This window comes from Cydia strobilella, chromosome 11, assembly GCF_947568885.1.
Source record: "Cydia strobilella chromosome 11, ilCydStro3.1, whole genome shotgun sequence".
Taxonomy (NCBI): Eukaryota; Metazoa; Arthropoda; class Insecta; order Lepidoptera; family Tortricidae; genus Cydia; species Cydia strobilella.
Window position 1 is genome coordinate 14,162,667 of NC_086051.1, and position 22,603 is coordinate 14,185,269.

The following is a 22,603-nucleotide window of genomic DNA, read 5'->3' on the forward strand; positions in this document are numbered from 1 at the left end:
TCCTTTTTGTCCAGCTAATCCTTAGCATCCTCCACCACATTTCAACTTATAAAATTGCTTTAAATCCTTTAAAAACCACCCAAAAAAGCCCCACACAGCGTCAGTTATCCTTATTTTAAGATCCAACCCTTTACTTTTATTGATGATGACTATAATTAACCTGATGATGATTATAATGTGTACAGATAAAGACTTATTTTTTTTATGAGCCCTTTTTTGCATGTTGCACTTTCCTCGCTATTAGTAACGTGAAAAATTTTGTGTTACACACGGATGCAAATGTATTTTACTTCTCGTGTGTTGAAACACTCGCGGGTAAAATACAACTTTGCACCCTTGTATAACAAATAACTATTAATAAATTGTAAATAGGTGCACAAAGCGTCTATTTTATCCTAATCTTCCAAAGGTCGAAAAGTTAAGCACATGTGGATAAGGGTGGATCAACTTTTTTGGTACTCAGGTGACAATAGTAGCATAGTTTGCTAGAAGAAATGTTATACGTTCTACATCTACCTACTTAGCATATTAATGCTAAGAAGGCAGATGACCTATTATGGGGAGGGCTTATAATTGCCATAAAAATGTGTGTTTGGTTATTGTAAATGCTATGGCAAACAAGGGTTTTTTTAGAGTGACCCAGGTGACCGTAACCATGGCAAAGAGTGACAAGAAAAAATTAATTCATCCATAAAATATTGTCATTGTACTATCACGTTCCACGATTGTTGAGCCATTTAGGGTCCTAGCTTAATTTATTGCTTGTTCAATACTTACGCTATGAAATGTCCGATTTTACGCACAATCACGAAGCGTGACTGTACGTACAATCTGAGATAAAATCGGCATTGTATGATGGTTGTCGGTATCAGTCTTCTTTCGGTATTTACATAGCCTCTGCTTTGATATAAATTATTAGTAGAATAAAAAACAATAATTAACTTAAACATTATTCAAACTAAACGTAGACCAATTTGACTATACAATTTTAATTAGGGAATGCGAACCGGTTTTAATTTGTACGAAATTTCGGTTAATAACCGGTTATTAACCAGTTTTTCCATATATCCTTAATATCTTTAATATTGCCATGCGTATTATGCTATGACTCAATAATAGGTTGTTTGTAGATATTAATTATACATGTATAATTAATATAAACTATATTTTTGCTTAGTTTTTAGGTGCTCATTAATATGTACAACACGGAACTCATTACTATTAATACATAATTAATATAATTATTAGCTTTATTTGACGTTCATATCCGCATTGTAATATGCCTACTTCAATCTATTTGTATTAATTATATTTGTACACTACAAATAAAATAATCGAACTTCAGTCGTGATTTGAAATTCAATATGTCTTTACTCTTCGATGAGTCTTTGAAATCAATTGAATTTCTTTTTAAACATGTTGGGATACATTTGGATCGTACAATTCTGAATACCGCCGAGCATGTAATAAAATTTAGATCGTTGTATATTATAAACTTCCTTTGGCTGAACACGGATGCTATCGGCGAAATATTATGGATCATACAGGGCGCTCTTCACGGAAAAAGTCTAATCAAATTGACTTTTATAGCGCCCTGTATAAATTTATGCATTCTTGCAAACATTAAAACCCTCTCCCTGTTTCTTAATGATGATAAAGTAAAGAAATTATTCAAACAACTACGGAACGCGGAAAATAATATTAATAATGGCGATGAAGTAGTTAAGAAGAAAATCGTTGCTGAAGGAAAAAAGCATTTAAGGGCTGTTGTAAAGGCTTTGATTGTAATCACCGCTGTAACAGTGATGTTGTTTTTTGTGACCCCGATGCTGGTCATGGGATTAGAATATAAGAAATCGGGACAGATTGAGCTGGTGCTACCGTTCCTGGTTGCTTATTCGTTTAATCCTTATGACATCAAATACTGGCCGTTTGTATACATGCATCAAATTTGGGGTGGTATGTCTACTTTTTTATCTTTAAAAGTATTTTTAATTTAAATAATTTCAGACAAAAAAATTTTTTAAGACACTATAATAGTTAGATGGTAAGCTGGATACAGATACTTCACAAAAATCGTGGTGAAAACGCATATGAAAAATATACCTACCTATGGGATGTAACTTGTCACAAATTTTATGCTATATATTTTTTACCTACATGTAAACTTCATTGGAGCTACAAAAACCTTGATATTCGTGTAAAACCCATTTTTATGACATGAAACTGGGGATGGAGCCAAAAGGTGCAACTTTCCAGAATAACTAAATCTACTAATACCTCTCCCAATGTTTAAGCTACCAATACTTTGGAGACGTATTTTGTGTCATAATATTATTATTTATTTACTTATTTAATCTTATTTTCCAGCATACTTAGTTTCGATCCAAGTCGCTGGTACCGACTGCCTCTTCTATACATGCTGCACCAGCATCTGCACGCAGTTTCGCTTGCTGCAAAACGACATTGAAACCATTATTCCTAAACGTAATTTCGACGAAAATGTGTTTCAGGAAAAGTTTAAGAAGTTAGCTGTTCGCCATGAGGGCATCATGCAGTTTGTATTCTCATATTATATTTAAATATTCTTATTATTTAAAAATCTTAACTTCTATTTCCTTATTTTTCTCTATAGTTACTTAACACTTCTTTAATGGTCGTGGCACCAATCAATAACCAATAACCACAAATCCTGTAAAACAAGTATTTAACATCAGTTTTTACGCACTAGTAACATTTTACAATAAATAAGAGTCATAGAGGTGCTTGAGTTTGACATTTCATTAATATCTTGCTGTTTCATAGAAAACGGCGCCATAGGTACTGTCCATGACTGGACACAAACATAGTTTTAATTAGTTTATTATGTTGAAACCAATTCGTTAAACACTTCGAAAACATAAAAGACGAATACAAAATTTAACTTTTAACTCACGAAGCGGTAGAATTTTTACAGGTAGGGTCGGGTGGGGTAAATATAAGACACGGGTAAGAATGAGATTAAGTTTTTAACACTCAAAAACTTATTCTATTTCATTTTAAAAAGAAGCTTTGGTTGTAGACTTATTATTTAATGGAATAGGAATTATATTGAATAAGCTTTTGAGTGTAATAACTTTGTCTTATTTTTACCCGTGTCATGTTTATTTACCCCACCTGACCCTGTCAGTGAAACATCAAAAATACTTCAAATTTTGTCTTTAATGTCTTGAGATTGGTGCCATCATTAACTATTTGTTTTTCTCAATGGTTTCAGGTCAGTAATTCAATTGGAAAGCATCTATACGAAATCGACGTTATTCAATTTCGTGACAAGTTCATTCTTGATTTGCCTGACGGGATTTAACGCCACGGTATGTGTCAGGCCGATTGAAACGTACGAGTACATATAAGTACTACGTGACATTTAATATCTAAATGATGTCATTCAGCTATGCTATCGTGCATTTCGCTAGTATTTTTCCGTACGACTTTATGCCATTAAATTAATAATCAAGTACCTAGTAAAGCGATTTTTTTTTCTAGGCTCTAGGAGACATAGGGTTCATGTTGACCTTCCTCTCATTTTTGCTGATGAGTCTGATGCAGATTTTCCTGCTCTGTTTTTACGGAGACATGATTATGACATCGGTAATATATATATTTTTAATATTTTATAACGTATCTTTAAGTACTTATTTAATAAAAAAAATCAGCTAAGTTTTTTTGTGGCGCATGCGAGCCAATAAAAAAAGGTCACACAAACCCTTATGCCGGCTGTACACACTCGTCGAGAGACCCTGAGACAGGCCGAGTACGAGGGTGTACTGTGTACATACTGCTCCCTTCTCATCTCGCTCTTACTCGTCTCGTCCACGTCTCACCTTTCTCCGATTGGGATCTGATTTTGCCGCGACTAGGCGAGAGGCTCTTGACGAGTGTGTACAGCCGGAATTACAAATACAACACTTATGAACCTTCTTGGCACTGTGGAAACGACACCTACAATGACTTTAGGCGTTCTTAGTGTCCAAAGAATGAACAATACAAGCCTATTTAGTACAGATGCATGTAAATACATTTAAAAAATCTCTTTCCTTCCTTCTGATAAACCATATCGCACCCGAAATATTCTGTATATACTTGAGTAAGTTTTTCTTACATGTGATTGACAATACTGAATGTTTTTTTCCGACAGAGCATGGAAGTAAGCAACGCCGTGTATAATTCCAAATGGTATACAGTGAATCCAAAAGTAGCAAAGCATCTGTACGTGGTTCAAATGAGGTGACCTTTACAAATGCAAAAAAAAAATGTTTTCTTGTTTCTGCAATCCATTACGGGGTATATGTATCACCATTCCTAGTTAATAAACACAATATTAAAAAAATGCACCACCGCCGTAAGCTGCACCTTGCTTCTTTACTCTTTGGAGTAATAAACTGTCACTCCTATTTATATGTACGAGAAGCTGTCTCTGTCTATATCCGAGTCACGCTGGGGTTGGCGTTCTGCGACTCAACTTCTACCTCTTAGACACACATCAGCAGCCTTCAGACGCAGCTTTGGTTACGCAGCCACTAGGTGTTAGAACAACATCCCACCTCCTATCAGGAACTTGCAAAGCATTCAGTTATAAATCAACTTTAAAAAAGTTTATGATCAAACATCAATTAAACGAAGAATGCCTCAAACATGAGACAATCTACATTTAAGTTCTCCAGACCTGTAGTAAAGATAGATATAACTCCGTAATAGATGGATACAGTCTAAGGAAAAAACGTGCCTCGAAAATCACGAAAATTTGATTCTCGATCAGATGTCGCTACTACCTTTGGCCTACTTTCATATAGAGGGCGTTGACGGTTTCGTTTGTTATTTAACAATGTTAATGCATATCAGTGAAAGAACATTGGTCAAAATAATAAAAATAATTAATGCAAATAAAAAAATAATTTATCCATATTTAAATACATTTTATCGTATTTTTATAAATCTTCATTTTTAGTTTTAAAGTGTGTCAATAGATGGCAGTGAATTTACTGTGGTTACAAAATTTACTATGACAGTACCGCTCTATAATATTATATCCTCTTTGCGTGTAGTAAGTACTTACTGCCTGTCGCCACTCAGTCATTAATATTGTTTAACATAATTTTAAATATATTTTTCATTATGTGATATCCTACATTTAGTAATTGTAATTAAGACGAACCACGACCCATGTTTTGTTGTGTTTTGCTAATGTGATTCAATTCCTGCAAAAAAAAATGCCAGCTGTCACTTATGTCGTAGTTGGTCGCGTTCACGATTTTTAGATTTATCGCCAACATTCTTTTAATGTATATTTTATAAATATGTTGTGAACGGTTACTAATACTCTGTCAAGCAATTTCCGTAAAAATGTCAAAATTTATAATATGTAGGCGGGAAGGGTTACTATCGTCCCATAGAAAATTTGAATTTCGCGCCTTTCTATTGACAAACTTGTTTGACCGCCTATATTTATTTTGCAAGTTGTTTGGTATAATAATGACGTGTCGTTTATTATTTGTTTTATATATTGTGTTCCACTTCGTGTCGCACAAGATCATGGCCCCCGACGGAAGACCAGCGCCAGCCCGGCCAGGCTAGCACGTACTATGCTGAGTCGGGACCATTTCGTGGCTTATAATGTACTAAATATTTATGTTAAGTTAGTGCACTGCCTTATGGGAATATAGTTCAGATCCGGAAACCGCTACCAAATTTTAGTATGTTGTTGGGCATGATACTGGGTCTCGAAAACTGCCGGGAGACAGCGGCGCCGGCCATCTACTTCAGCGGAATGACGTCATCAAAATGACTCCCGCCTCGTTGCGAATATTGCATTTTGCACCCAAACTATGCATTGCACATACACGTGTGGGGTATTAAACGAAAGCCAACAAAATATTATATATTTCACTAATACACTATGTACAAAAATATACAATAGTTTAAGAGAAATTTAAAAAAAAATGAAAAAAAAAATCGATTATTTGGGTTTTTCAACCAAACCAAAAGTCGGACGTTAAAGCAATGTAGTACAAAATTAAAGCTGATATCTCAAGCCATACACTGACATCAAAATAATCAAAATCAGACCAAAAATGAGAAAATTATGCATTAAAATGTAGGTATTTGCTAGAACAAATGCATCAAAGTTAAAAAAATCGAAATTGGTCATTTTCAGGATAATTCGCATAAGCTTCTAGTATGTTATTAGCAATATAAAAAGGATCATAAAACTGCTGGGAGACAATCTCTATAGTGCCTGAGTAACAAATAATGGCATCATACATGTGACCGCTGCCGAAATTTGCAAAATCTAAATTATAACTATACCATGAGTCATACATACACGTGTGCTATATCAAACAAAAGGTTATTAAATATATAATAATTCGTTATTACATTATTTATAAAAACAATGTATATTTTAGGAGCTACAAACAAAGAAAAACCACTTTTTTTGAGAAAAGTTCGTGTATATATATTTTATAACTCAACTAAAAACGTTATAACAATGTTGCGTCTAATATGAAAGAAACCAGTTATTCAGCTATACGTCACAGCTTAAATTTTTAATTTCTGATAAAAACTGTGGAAGTTGTACCAAAAAAACTAAAGCGCGCCAACAATTCTGCCTTAATGCGCTCATTCATTTTATAAATTATGATTCCACTCCAAAATGTCGTTTTCATGTATTTTATGTAATGTTCTTTCATTTAATACCCCATAGTTAGAACTATTCTTTGCATAATATGAGCGCATTAAGGCAGAATTGTTGGCGCGCTTTAGTTTTTTGGTACAACTTCCACAGTTTTTATCAGAAATTAAAAATTTAAGCTGTGACGTATAGCTGAATAACTGGTTTCTTTCATATTAGACGCAACATTGTTATAACGTTTTTAGTTGAGTTATAAAATATATATACACGAACTTTTCTCAAAAAAAGTGTTTTTTTTTTGTTTGTAGCTCCTAAAATATACATTGTTTTTATAAATAATGTATTATCGAATCATAATATATTTAATAACCTTTCGTCTGATATAGCACACGTGTATGTATGACTCATGGTATAGTTATAATTTAGATTTTGCAAATTTCGGCAGTGGTCACATGTATGACGCCATTATTTGTTACTCAGGCACTATAGAGATTGTCTCCCAGCAGTTTTATGATCCTTTTTATATTGCTAATAACATACTAGAAGCTTATGCGAATTATCCTGAAAATGACCAATTTCGATTTTTTTAACTTTGTTGCATTTGTTCTAGCAAATACCTACATTTTAATGCGTAATTTTCTCATTTTTGGTCTGATTTTGATTATTTTGATGTCAGTGTATGGCTTGAGATATCAGCTTTAATTTTGTACTACATTGCTTTAACGTCCGACTTTTGGTTTGGTTAAAAAACCCAAATAATCGATTTTTTTTTCATTTTTTTTTAAATTTCTCTTAAACGATTGTATATTTTTGTACATAGTGTATTAGTGAAATATATAATATTTTGTTGGCTTTCGTTTAATACCCCACACGTGTATGTGCAATGCATAGTTTGGGTGCAAAATGCAATATTCGCAACGAGGCGGGAGTCATTTTGATGACGTCATTCCGCTGAAGTAGATGGCCGGCGCCGCTGTCTCCCGGCAGTTTTGGAGACCCAGTACCATGCCCAACAACATACTAAAATTTGGTAGCGGTTTCCGGATCTGAACTATCTCTTCGACCGTTTCCCATAAGGCATAGTACTAAGTCGTGTTACCTACGTGTTGTTTCTTGTTTTGCCACGAATAAACGCTATCTATCTATCTTTCATGTATTGTTTCTTACAATAAAACAAGACTGTTAATAAAGCAATAATTTAATTTGACTTTAAGGTACAAGTTATCTTATATTGGGATAATAGATAAAATACGGATAATTACTTATGTAGGTTCAATGAATGAAGTATATTCCATTTCCAAGTGTGATATTTATTTTCCATGTAAGTATTTAAAGTATTTGTCCCATATTTTCTTCTATCATTTCTTGAACATGGATTGACATGACACTGCCTGTCCACATAAGGCTCGTATACGTAGATTTGAATTAAGTAGATACGAAATAAAGACCCCATAACTATGTAAGTTATTTAAAAACGGGTCACTAATGATTTTTTTGGTTGGGTAATTATTAATTGTACAAATAATAATGGTTTGAATTATTTCCAGGGCACAGAAACCCTCCAAGTTGACGGCGTACGGTTACGCCGACGTCAATCTGACATCTTTCACAAAGGTAACATTCTCAATTCTCATTACCTACTAATGTTTATTATTTATGAATAAAAAATCTCAACTTATTACTAAGTTTAGCTAGGAAACCTATCAATGTGCAAAATCTTTATTGAAACACTATCCATCTTTTTTCTACAGATATTGAGCTCGGCTTGGTCATACTTCGCTCTTCTGAAAACTATGGAGAGGCCGACACGAGTGTAGTTCTTCACTCACGTTGTAGTTCTAAAGCACAGATTTTCATTGGACTTGTTTACGTTTAGACTCACGCGGCTCACATTTATGGCCAAATGTCACCGATAAGTCAATTGCGGTATTTGGTCTACATATCAATTGAATTCGTTGCTCCTACTTAATCAGCAATTATCTTAAATCAATTAGCAAAAATCTATAGAAGCCTTTTTTAGACTTAGCGCGCGAATCATGCTAGAGTTAGACCAAGAAAAATCAGCAACCATTATGATAGCACACGCAGTGTAAGTGTTATTTTAAACGTCAAACTTCTATGATATTATGACGTATAAATAACACATGTACTGCGTAAACATCGGTGGCTTGTGGCATTTAGGTAGCACTAGTGGTGAGACTAGCGATGGGCAATTTCTGAAACATTTTACATATACATACTTAACTGACCCGGTATTATTTAAACTTTTGAAAATTACATAATTGACAGGAAACGTTTCTGACAGTAATGTTACCGAATAAATTACAATTTTTCATGCCACATCTACGCTACTTCTGACGTCAGTATGTTAAATGATTGAAAATATTTTTTCTAATTCTTTCGACAAAATGAAAGTAATCAAATGATGGCCTAATCCACTTTTCTAGTAGCAGTTGGTTTCTGTTTTCGACCAAATAATTCTTAAATCTTGCTAACCAATTAATTATTTACTAGCGGTTTCACTCACGTATTAAGTTAATGTCTCACAATAGTTTAAATTCGATTAAACTATACTTATTTATTACACTAAACTAATTAATATTAAACTAAACTAGGTAATTAATATGAAACTATACTTATATAGGTAATATTTATTTATAAATTAACAAATACACTTTGTTAACGTTATAAGTAGACACATTATGAGCATTTGTACGTTTGTATAATTTTAGGTATACTTGTTTGACCGGCTATATTTATGTGTAATATTGTATTTGTGGCCTAAAATAAAATATAAATGTGTCCACTATTTTACTTACCTACTTGTCGATGCCCTGCTATATGGTGTGCTCAAATTATTGCACATATTCAATAAAATTACACGAGGCCATGCACTTGGGGCCGAACAGAAGCTTATGGAGGAACCTGGTCTTCATCAGAAGGATATGATGTCACGATCCTTAGCATTGAAGGAACGAAGAAGAAGAAAATAGACTTGTCGTTTTGGAATCCTCGTTGCGTGAATTCGTTTTGCGCTTAACCCTTAGCAACAAAAGCTGGCTTACAACTTGTTAGATATATTATGCATTCATACGCTAATACCAAGATAAACACGCATAACGCAAGCATTAACCACTAACCTCCGACACCCGGGGCAAAGCTTTTAAATCGCCATACAGTAGACGACGGGTTAAATGCGCATTATATTGTAATTACGTCAAATTGCGAGAAGAATAGCCGAGACACCTGTCTTTATGCTACATTCGATACGCTGTGCGACGCAAAGATAGTTGCGTGTTGCGTACGTGTATACCACAGAGGGCCTAGCCAAGATGCCAATCGTTCGCTCCGTAGCGAACAAAACGGTAAACACCCTCTCTTTTGAGTTTATTACTCTTAAATATTAGTGCGATAGAGACATTAGCGTATCGTTCGCTACGGAGCGAACGATTGGCATCTTGGCTAAGCACCCAGTTAGCACAAAATTCCTATACATACGTACTTAGGTGGATCAACCTTTTTTATTGTTATCCCGTCCCGTCAGCCAGGCGACAATCGTAGCATAGTTTGTTAGAAAAAACTACCGTTCTACGTTTTACTAATATGCTGTAGATGACCCATTATGGAAAGGGCTTATAACAGACATAAAATTCAGATGTTTGTTTAATTTAAATATTACATACTTCACAAAACAATTTATAAATATTTATTAAATCCGTGCCAAACTATTAATTATTATTATTATTTAAATATTATAAAACGAGAGTTTTAGAAGTGACCCAGGCGACCGTAACCATGGCAACGAGGGACAGTAGTATATTTTTATTTTGCTACGCTTAATTTAATTTTTAGGTTGAACTCTAGTTTTATTAGTTTATTTAGTTAATTTATATTTAGGTAATTGTATTGTAATATGTATTATTATAATATAGTTACTACGAGTGACAAGAAAAAGTTTATTCACTTACCGACTTACATATGCTCGTAGAACTGAAACCCGTTGCGTTGGGGCAGAAAGGTTCTTGAATGGCGGCAAAAGCAATCGTGACACACGATTAGCAACATCACGAGTCGGCATTAAAAAAGCCGTATAACACTTCAGCAAATAAAAATAGAATTCATAAATATTTCTAACTCGATTTCACGGCCCGGGCCATCATTAGGCGATCCTTTTACGGAATAATCGTTATTCGCTTACAAATCCTTAGTCATTAGCTCAGTAATCCGTTGGTTAACTGCAGAAACGATAATTTATAGCACAGCTACGCATAATGTTGCACAGAATACCCGCAGGGCCGGATTAGGGAGGTTAACCTCTTGTCTATTCTCTTCTCACTACACCTTACCTGCTAGCATGAGTTGCGTTCTCGCGCGTGACTCCATATACATCTAATAGACGAGACTTCAAGTATGGACTCGCGCGCAAGAACGCAACTCGTGCTAGACGGTTTTATGAAACAAAGTCCCCCGCCGCGTCTTCCTGTCTGTATGTTCGCGATAAACTCAAAAACTACTGAACGGATTTTTATGCGGTTTTGTTAAAGTTTTGTGTAACCCATTCGAAGTCGGCGCGGGTCGTTAGTGTATGATAAGGATTCTGACCGAATTTGCATATATTGCATGTTTTAGAAAACGAATTTTTCTTCTCTACACAGCCCAACCGAGGTTTGAAGCCACGATTTTTTAACCACAACACACATATAAAGGTTAAATATATATAAGTAATAAGTATATAAGGTATAAGTCTCAAGATGTTGAGATCGTTTGCATTGTCAAACAATTAATAGCAAAGATGTGGGAGTTGAATGGTGCGTGCGGCCGAGCGCGACAGTTCCAATTCCAACAGAGTTCGTCTATAAGCTAACTTTGCACCGACTTGAACAGAAGAAAGTGTGGGAGTGTCATTAAAAACGTCATATTTTCATAGAAATATGAAATGAATCATGACATTGCCGCACATTGTGATTTCAAATGCCAAGCAGTTAGCTTGGTCCAACTCTATAAATATGTTTGAGCATCTCAAATACGGCCCTGAATAGCTAGCTCATTTCAATAATTACTAAACGTGGTTTCTACCTCATTATCCCGGCAACTTGCAAATTGTATGGCATTCTACTTGATCTGTACCCACTTGTTAGGTATTGATTATATTTTATGTAAAATTGCTAAACATAAACATGTTGGTAAGTGCTATGAATTGTGTTGTGTCGGGTATTTTATATTGATTTGCATTGTTGTTAGAAGGTTGTTCAAGGATAATTATCAATAAGTAAGAGATATTGGCTGACCAGACAAAGTAAAGGAATAGAATTGACTTTCCTTAGGTAAAACTGTGGAGCCTAGAACACCGTAGAAAAGTAGCTTGTCTATCGGTATTCTTCAGGATAGATATTTTGGGGAATGTGCGATGATTACGCACCTTTACGTTGTTACGATGCGTCTCACGCAGGCAAACACTCGCGAAAGCGAAGCGAAGCAGCGCGGCGCGGCGCGGCGGCGGGCCCACAGCGTTCGCGTTCGCAACGAGTTCGCCCACGTAGGACACTTCTATAGGTATCAAAGGATTGATTCACCCCGCTCCGCGCGGCGCGGCTTTGCGTCCGCGTGTTGTTCGCCTACGTAGTACGCTGCGTTACTCTGACACTGCTGCCGCTATGCTGCGTTGTGTGTAGCGTGATTCGCACTAAACGCTTTGCTTCCATTTTTGTTATGCGGATTGCGGACGGCTAAGGTAAGGAGTTAAAACTCACTTCCTGCAAATCTATTCTAGCTCACTATAATACAACTTATACATTATTTTCACATAAATAGTGAATAGATGTCGTTTAGCTTGCATGCTTTATCCTAGACCTTTATCTGCTGAGTACTTGGGATTGAACTTGTGGGATCATTATTTACTTCAAAATGTTATCGCATTAGGACCACAAGCTTCTGCGAAGCTCTTTCTAATGCAAAAAAATACGAAGTGTACGTTGTATCATTACGCGCCGGATGCGTGCGCGGCGCGGCTCGGGCGCATGCGTAATTGCGCCGCCGCGTGCGCAGCCCTGTTCGTATCGCTCACCGAGCACTTGCCGAGGGACCAATGTAACTGGGACCTCGGGATCTGTACCAGTAGTACCAGTATCGGTAAATTTTTGGTTTCGGGGTCCACAGCCTATTTTAGGCCTCCGTAGTCAACTATTAGGAACCCTTATAGTTTCGCCATGTCCGTCTGTCCGTCCGTCCGCGGCCACATCGGACACACACTAAAACACCGAAATACTTTACAATAGTTTATATATTTTTGAGTTTTCTATAATTAAAAATATTAAAACAATACGAATCTCTTATTCAACCACTTCAGTATTTCCTCTAAGTCGTAATCACGTAGTGTTAATGTCACATTTTTCAAAACCGCGGTAAAACTATCTGTCACTAGTCAAACACTTAAAAAATAAAACTAAAAGATCGTTCGAGATATCCTTTACATCTAATACTTGTATTACTCCCACCACCTACTTTGTACAAATGCACAGCAGCTGGCGGAAATTACCCAAAATTGCGCATCTTTCTACAAAATTAGAAATTGCTTAGGTAATTATTGCTTAATACTTTCTTTATTTCCTGTCAGATTTTCCAAAATTCGTGGACACCTTTCCAAGGTTTTTAAAAACTTTCTGCAAATAACCCGTTTGTAATCATTAATATTTCGGAAACTAAATTATAACACTATTACTCATGATTTTTTCCAGAAGTTTCCACTTTTCCTACTCAACTCAGTCACAGTTGTGTTAGTCTACCTGAGTCAAACACTCGCCTATAGGTACTCAAACTGCAACAAGAACACAGCTCCTAACTTATTTGGTGTGAAATGAGAACAATTTAACTCGCTGAAGATTTATGAGCGAAGATAATGACTCTAGGTAGCGGGTAAATTGTTTTACGATGTGTTTGAGCTGATCCGATTTGGTTTTTTTACTTGATTGTGGGTAATTTTGATTGAAACGGTACAGATTGCGGTGTTTTTGATTATATTTGTGATATGAAATTGATAGAATCCCTTTGTTTCTCATTAAGTTAAAAGTTATAATATATTTTTCATCACACTTGCTCGAAAAAATCTTATAAAAATGCTACCGTGCTAAGCCCGCTGGTGACAATAGCAGCATAGTTTGCTAGAAGAAAATAAATTTTCTACGTTCTACATCTACCATTAGCATATTAATGCTGAGTAGGCAGATGACCTATTATGGGAAGGGCTTATAATTGCCATAAAAATGTCTGTTTGGTTATTGTAAATGCTATGGCAAACAAGGGTTTTTTTTAGTGAGCCAGGTGACCGTAACCATGGCAAAGAGTGGCAAGAGAAAGTTAATTCATCCATAAAATATTGTCATTGTACAGTCACGTTCCGTGATTGTTGAGCCATTTAGGGTCCTAGCTTTATTGCTTGTTCAATACTTACGCTATGAAATGTCTAATTTAGCTAGAACCCTAAATGGCTCATTCAACAATCACGGAGCGTGACTGTACGTATAAAATCTGAGATAAAATCAGTATTGTATGATGGTTGTCTATATCAGTCTTCTTTCGGTATTTACATGATATAAATTATTAGTAGATTAAAAAAACAATAATTAACTTAAACATTATTCAAACTAAACGTAGACCAATAAGTATACCATTTTAATATCTTTAATATTGCCCTGCGTATAATTATGCTATGACTCAATAATAGGTTGTTTGTAGATATTAACATATATAATTAACATGAACTTATATTTTTGCTTAGTTTTTAGGTACTTATTAACATGTAACTACAACACAGATCTTATTACCAAGGAGCGTAATTCTCATAGCGGAAATCAAATCTCAAGAGGGATTGACTACTGTGTTTTATCGACTATCGATACATATTTGTCACTTAACACGACATCGTTTAAGTAATGAAATAAAATTTTTGGATTAGCAAAATAATGGATAAAACAGAAAATACATTTATTGTATGCTTCTTTAGTTATTTTAAATGAACTCCGCAATAGAGCAATGTAATATAGTGGAAGAATCTGCATGTAACTTAGACAAGAATATTTCTTTATCGATTTTTTTATTGTTTTTCACCGGAATGACTTATGAAAACTCAAGCGACATATGATTCGGTCAAGGTATGTTCTAATGTATGGAGAAGACAAACACATTATAGCCAGCATGCCCAGCATTAAATGAACGTAGTAAATAGGTAAGTAAGTAAGTAAACACTTTATTGTACGAAAAAGAAAGGAATCATGGTTACATCAGATAAAAGTAGTACAAAGGCGAACTTATCTCTAAGAGGGATCTCTTCCAGTTAACCTAAAAATGATACCTTTGGATATGGCTCCCCTACCCCTGACCCACTGAAAAGCCACCCTTTTAGCATGAAATATGTCCAGGTTTTTTTTGGAGAAAAGTATTAGAGTTATGAAATAAATGTCAAGGTAAGAAATAATACTTAATACATTTTATACAAAAAAGTTTATATGCAACTTTTTGGTAAGACTAACCATATTCATGTATTAACTTGTTAAAGTTCAATATAACATGTGTTACGTGATAGTACTGATAGAAATCGTATGGGGAAAACCAGCTTTTTTAACGGTTAAATATTGTTGAAGTTCATCTAGCTTTAACATGAATATGGTGCACCATATTAAAAAAATGACAAAAACATTTTTGTTGAAAATTTAATAAGAATTATTTTTTTCATTGACACTTTTTTCCTATATTGTATACATTCCCCATAAAATAAAATAAAATGACAACCGGGACATATTTCATGCTAAAAGGGGGGGGGGGGGGGTTGCGTCAGGGGGAGGGGGTGGGCCACTAGTGTGCGTAAAGCACCATGCATACACCATACACCAAGGTATCACACTACATTAATTTCAAGCTGGCTATAATTTGTTATTCAAAAAACACAATTCGACCGAATCAATAAATAACATATGTAACGTTGACGTGATTTATTTAAATATGGAGATGCAATCAGGTCAAATGTTACAGAATAGTACAAGGTGGTGATCGGTATAATATGCAAAAAGATTAACATCGACAACTGAAATTGTCAATCCCTCTTGAAGTTTGATTTCTTCTATGAGAATGCCGCTCCTTGCTCATTACTATTAATACATAATTATTAATTATATTTGTACACCACAAATAAAATAATCGAAAACTTCAGTCCTGATTTGAAGTTCAATATGTCTGTACTCTTCGATGAGTCTTTGAAATCAATTGAATTAATTTTTAAATATTTTGGGATGTATTTGGATCGTACAATTCTGAATACCGCCGAGCATGTAATAAAATTCAGATCGTTGCATATAATAAACTTCCTTTGGCTGAACACGGAGACTATCGCCGAAATATTATGGATCATACAGGGCGCTCTTCACGGAAGAAGTCTAATCAAATTGACTTCTATAGCGCCCTGTATAAATTTATGCATTCTTGCAAACATTAAATCCCTCTCCCTGTTTCTTAATGATGATAAAGTAAAGAAATTATTCAAACAACTTCGGAACGTGGAGAATAATATTAATATTGGCGATGAAGTAGTTAAGAAGAAAATCGTTGCTGAAGGAAAAAAGCATTTAAGGGCTGTTATAAAGGCTTTGATTATAATCAACGCTGTAACAGTAATGTTGTTTAGTGTGACCCCGATACTGTTCATCGGATTAGAATATAAGAAATCGGGACAGATTAAGCTGGTGCTACCGTTCCGTGTATATCCGTTTAATCCTTATGACATCAAATACTGGCCGTTTCTATACATGCATCAAATTTGGTCTGGTATGTCTACTTTTTTGTCTTTAAAAGTATTTTTAACCAAACTGAGTAATAACGGCTATCCTTCACTAAAATAACTTTTTGCAACAAATGATTTTTTTAAAACACTAGTTAGATGGTAAGCTGGATAAAGATAAAGAGATATTTTATTTTTCAAGTAGGCATGTTACAATTACAATGCGCTTATGAAAGTCATATTAAGCTACACAGGCTCTATCCCTACACCTCTGCCCAAGAAGATTTAAGTCCCTTCTCAATTATAGGAGAGTATCCCAATATGGGACCGTCAAGAAATTCGGCGGGACACTTCTTTTCAAAACATTACAAACATCTTACAATTATAATTATAGTAATGCTTTAGAAAGGTCACAAAATATAACAATTGCATCAAAAGAACTTTCCCAAATATTGAAAATATGCTTAATGAGTACCGAAGCAGCATCGGTCGTGGAACGACCCTTTGTGGACTCGTATACACTTTCATTATGGCGTTATAACAGTTGCCTTAAAAGTCACAGAAAATAAATAAATATCAGGGGACATTTTACCCACACAGATCTACCAAGCCCCAGACTAAGCAAAACTCGTGTATGTCGTACGCGTCGGATGTAATTGAGGTTAACTTCACAAAAATCGGTTTATAGTAAACTCATATGAAAAAATATATCTATGGGATGTATGTAACTTGTAAAAACCGATTATTATGACATGAAACTGTTCTGGGGATGGAGCCAAACGGTGCAAGTGGTGCAACTTTCCAGTATAACTAAGTCTACTAATACCTCTCCCAATGTTTAAATTACCAATACTTTGGAGACGTATTTTGTGTCATAATATTATTATTTATTTACTTATTTAATCTTATTTTCCAGCATCCTTAGTTTCGATCCAAATCGCTGGAACCGACGGCCTCTTCTATACATGCTGCACTAGCATCTGCACGCAGTTTCGCTTGCTGCAAAACGACATTGAAACCATTATTCCTGAACGTAATTTTGACGAAAATGTATTCCAGGAAATGCTTAAGAAGTTAGCTGTTCGCCATGACGGCATCATGCAGTTTGTATTCTCATAATAGTAGTGGCATCACACTAAATATTTTAATATTCTTATTATTTAAAAATCTTAACTTTTATTTCCTCATTTTTCTCTATAAGTATTTCACTTCTTTAATGGTCGTGGCCGTGGCACCAATAATGAGACGTAAACCACAAATCCTGTAAAATAAGTATTTAATATATATCAGTTTTTACGCACTAGCAACATTTTACGATAAACAAGTCATAGAGCTGCTTGAGTTTGACATTTCATTAATTTCTTGCTGTTTCAATAAAATGGCGCCATAGGTACTGTCCATGATTGGACAAAAAACAGTTTTAACTTGTTTATTATGTTGAAACCAATTGCAATATCTTTCGTTAAACACGTCGAAAACATAAAAGAAGAATACAACATTTAACTTTTAACGCATGAAGCGGTAGAAATTTTACAAGTAGGGTCAGGTGGGATAAATTTAAGACACGGGTAAAAATAAGACTAAGTTTAAAAACTTATTATTTTTCATTTTAAAAAGAAGCCTTGTGTGTAGACTTCTTTTTAAATGGAAAAACTTTGTCTTATTTTTACCCGAGTCTTATATTTACCCCACAGTCTCAAGATTGGTGCCATTATTAACTAGCTTTTGTTTTTCTCAATGTTTTCAGGTCAATAATTCAATTGGAAAGCATCTATGCGAAATCGACGTTATTCAATTTCGTGTCAAGTACATTCTTGATTTGCCTGTCGGGATTTAACACCACGGTATGTGTCAAGCCAATTCAAACGTACGAGTATACATATAAGTACGTGACGTGACATTTGACATCTAAATGATGTCATTTAGCTATCGTGCATTTCGCTCGTATTTTTTCGTACATGTACCTACGATGACTAACTAAAAAATGACATCATTCAGATAATATCATTCTGATATTAATGTAAAACCGAGGAAAACCGAGCGTTTAGCGTTTATCGACCGTAGTACAGTCACGTATACTACAGTACTTTGGACATGTCTCTAGGCGAGATAACGACTCCATCGAGCGACTGGTCGTATAAGGAAGAGTGGAGGGAACCAGATCGCGCGGCAAATCACTTATGCGCTGGACTGACCAAATAAAGTCCGCAGTGGGAAACCGCGTATCTGAGTGTGCTAGACAGTCTGCCAACAGGGAGAGATGGCGGGAGATCGTGCGAAGAGCTGTGTGCCTGTGTCCGCCTCTACTACCGATGCGGACGCCTCAACGTGACCACTACCACTCTGTCAAGAGCGATATGACAGAGAATTAAGAAGAGATTAATGTACATTTCGAATTGAGACCTGTGTGTCATATGTTTAGGTTTTAAACTTTTTAATAAGGTTCGCTCTTTAACTGCTCGATCCTTTGTTTGACGTGGAAAAATCCACAGATCAACACAAATCAGTCATCTAAGCTACCAAGACCGTTATGTACCCAATGCAGTAAATATTTCCACCATATATTAGCCATTAAGGAGGCTCTAGCGACATCTACCGTAAGAGTGTTACACTTCTTAAACGGCTACCGGAGTTCCAAGTCATATTGGAAATTCACCAGTAATGATGTGCTATCCCATACTAAATTAATTTTATATCAAGCAGAATATGGTGGTATGGTGTATATGGTGGAAAATTGGAAATATTCGCTGCATTGGGTACGGTCTTGGTAGCTCAGTTGCACTGTACTAGTGATCCAGTGGTCGTGGGTTCAAGTCCCACCGAAGACTGAATTTTTCCACTTTTAATTTATTTCTAAGCTTAATAGCATCGTTCGCAGACGTTTCTGCTTGATACAAAATTAATACCCTATTATAACGATTTTATGCCATTAAATTAATAATCAAGTAGTAAAGCGATTTGTTTTCTAGGCTCTAGGCGACATAGGGTACATGGTGGCCTTCCTCTCATTTTTGCTGATGAGTCTGATGCAGATTTTCCTGCTCTGTTTATACGGAGACATGATTATGACATCGGTAATATATATATTTTTAAAAATTTTCATATTTAATAACGTATTTTTAAGTACTTATTTAATAAATAGAAAAGGATCAGAATTTTTTTTTGTGGCACATGCGAGCCAATGAAAAAACATGAAAGTCACACAAAACCTTAAGCCGGCTGTACACACTCATCGAGAGACCCTGAGTCAGGCCGAGAACGAGTGTGTACATAATGCTCACTTCTCATCTCGCTCTTACTCGTCTCGTCTCACCTTTCTCCGATTGTTGTTGTTGTTGTCCTATGGCACCCCAGAGTGGCAAAGGGCCTTCACAAGCTCGCGCCACGCTTTCCTATCTTCAGCGGCCCCTCTGGGCCTCGCTCCAGCTCAACCCGACCGCTCGTAGCTCACTCATGACGGACCGCTGCCAAGAGTGTACAGGGCGTCCTTGGCCACGGCTTCCGTCCGGCGGTTTCCAACCGAAAGCGATGGTTGCGTTATTCGTGTCGCGATTTCTTCGCCAATGGGTGTTTGCCGGCATATACTTCATAGGTCTTGGTTACGAATAGTTTTGGCCAGAAAACGCGAAGGATCGACCTGAGGGACTTGTTGAAGAAGACTTGAAGTTTATTCGTTAGGCCCTTCGTCACTCTCCAGGTTTCGCAGCCAAAAAACAACATTGTTTTCACAATGGATTCGAAGAGGGAAAGTTTAATACGTCGCGTGAACACATTTGACTCCCAAACAGCCTTTAACTGATCGAACGCAGCCTTCGCCTTCTTTATCCTTTCTCCGATTGGGTCTGGTTTTTGCTGTGACTAGGCGAGAGGCTCTTGACGAGTGTGTACAGCCGGCATTACAGTACAACACTTATGAGCCTTCGCGTCCAAATAATTAACAACAAAAGCCTATTTAGTAGAATGCATGTAAATACATTAAAAAATCTCTTTCCTTCTGATAAACCATATCGAACCCGAAAAATTCTGTATAGGTGCTTCAGTAAATTTTTCTTACATATGTAAATTGTCAATATTGAATGTTATTTTATCCGACAGAGCATGGAAGTAAGCAACGCCGTGTATAATTCCAAATGGTATACAGTGAATGCAAAAGCAGCAAAGCACCTGTACGTGGTTCAAATGAGGTGACCTTTACAAATTAAAAAAAAAAATGTTCTCTTGTTTCTGCATTCCATTGCGGGGTATACGTATCACCATTCCTTAATCAGCACAATATTCTAAAAATGCACCACCGACGTAAGCTGCACCTTGCTTCTTTACTCTTTGGAGTAATAAACTGTCAGACGCCTACTTATTTGTATGAGAAGCTGTCCATATCAGTCACGCTGGGGTCGGCGTTCTGCTACTCAACTTCTAACTCTTAGACATACATCAGCAGCCTTCAGAGGCAGCATTGGTTACGCAGCCACTAGGTGTTAAAACAACATCCCACCTCCTGTCAGGAACCTGCAAAGCATTCACAGTTTTAAATCAACTTTTAAAAAGTTTATGCTAAAAAAAAACATAAAATTAGGTTGTCGAAGAGATCGCTCGTCTACCATAGTTTAATTTAAAATGCTTTATTTGATATTGCTGAGCAGTAAAGAATACAAGTGAGTGATCAGTGTTTACACATAATTTTAATATTTTTTTGTCTCAGGGAACTTTTATAGGCATTCAAGATGAAATTTTGTAACTTTATTAATTTTAATTGCACTGCTTTTAACTGTTTCAAAGTTGATTGCAGGGCTTCTGTCGGGATTTTTTTTGTTGGGTAATTATTAATTATATAAATAATAATGGTTTGAATTATTTCCAGGGCACAGAAACTCTCCAAGTTGACGGCGTACGGTTACGCCGACGTCAATCTGACGTCTTTCACAAGGGTAACATTCTCAATTCTCATTACCAACTTATGTATATTATTTATGAGTAAAAAATCACAACTTGTTACTAAGTTTAGCTAGGAAACCTATCAATGTGCAAAATCTTTATTGAAATACTATTCATCTTTTTTTAAAGTGTAGGTATCCCTGATAAAATATTACCCTGAATTTTTTTTTACAGATATTGAGCTCGGCTTGTTCATACTTCGCTCTTCTGAAAACTATGGAGAGGCCGACGCAAGCGTAGTTCTTCACTCACGTTGTAGTTCTAAAGCACAGATTTTCATTAGACTTGTTTACGTTTAGAGGTTTAGACACACGCGGCTCACATTCATGGCCAAACGTCACCGATGAGTAGTCTATCAATTGAAATCGTTTCTCCTACTTAACCAGAAATTATCTAAAGGAATTAGCAAAAAAATATAAAAGACTTTTTTTAGTCTTAGCGCGCGAATCATGCAAGGTAGAAAGAAACTTTCGCAGTGTTAAGCCAATTCGCACGTTTTAAACAGGCACCTTCATTTCGTGCCTTTTGGCCCGATTATTTTCGATTTTTACGGCAACAACAAATGTAAAAAAAGTCAGAAAAAAAATTACAATGATGAACGACAGGACCCATTATGAAACAAAAAAATTAATACATATTATCAATTATTGACGCTGTAACAAAACACGTACATAATTAATAAAAAATAATTACGTATGTTACGTATGTTTGTTTTAAAAATTTACGTACATAATTATTTACCCAAGTGTATAAACTTATTACTACGCATTTAAAATATTAAAACTATTAAATACGACGTACCTAACAATTAGAAATATTTTTAGGACAAATACCTAGAAATGACCGACCGAGTACTGACATTTTATTTGACGTACGCACATTATTGCCATATGTAAGCTGCTTGTAGCGACACTATCTCAGGGCAGAATTTTGTCAGGATTTAAGATACTGCGCTTTTAAGGAAATAGTTATAACGAGTACCTTGAGTAAGTTGTATACTATAGTCCCTTGTGATAAAAGAGACACATTGTGCGTAGCTCGATTCAAATCAACACTATCTATAATTGTCATAATAACACTATCGTAATGCTCATCAGCGGCAGAACCGCCTTATTAAACAAGCAATTGTCTCGACTCCTGCCTATACCTATATAACTCAACCTCTCTATCGCTGGCTATTATTTGTGATCAGAGGTCAACTTAAACTGGTAATTCGTAAGTTACAGTAGTCATAT

The 22,603-nt window shown here is 35.6% G+C and overlaps 2 protein-coding genes across 3 annotated transcripts; both read left to right on the plus strand.

Annotated features, from left to right (window-relative positions):
• Positions 1 to 1,328: 1,328 nt before the first annotated feature.
• On the plus strand, positions 1,329 to 8,539 carry LOC134745279 (putative odorant receptor 92a). 2 transcript variants are annotated; one of them, XM_063679271.1, is made up of 7 exons: positions 1,329 to 1,959; positions 2,371 to 2,557; positions 3,257 to 3,353; positions 3,526 to 3,630; positions 4,178 to 4,266; positions 8,218 to 8,284; positions 8,422 to 8,539. In XM_063679271.1, exons 1-7 carry the CDS (start codon positions 1,365 to 1,367, stop codon positions 8,485 to 8,487), a joined length of 1,206 nt encoding a protein of 401 aa, XP_063535341.1. In that variant the 5' UTR covers positions 1,329 to 1,364; the 3' UTR covers positions 8,488 to 8,539. The 2 variants fall into 2 exon arrangements, with proteins under 2 accessions (XP_063535341.1, XP_063535342.1); XM_063679272.1 differs by lacking the exon at positions 3,526 to 3,630 and having other exon boundaries at positions 8,422 to 8,533.
• A 7,287-nt stretch (positions 8,540 to 15,826) lies between these two features.
• Positions 15,827 to 22,249, plus strand: LOC134745280 (putative odorant receptor 92a). Its single transcript, XM_063679273.1, has 7 exons — positions 15,827 to 16,483; positions 17,353 to 17,539; positions 18,184 to 18,280; positions 19,406 to 19,510; positions 20,532 to 20,620; positions 21,295 to 21,361; positions 21,543 to 22,249. The coding sequence occupies exons 1-7, from the start codon at positions 15,892 to 15,894 to the stop codon at positions 21,606 to 21,608; spliced, it is 1,203 nt and encodes a 400-aa protein (XP_063535343.1). The 5' UTR covers positions 15,827 to 15,891; the 3' UTR covers positions 21,609 to 22,249.
• Positions 22,250 to 22,603: the final 354 nt, after the last annotated feature.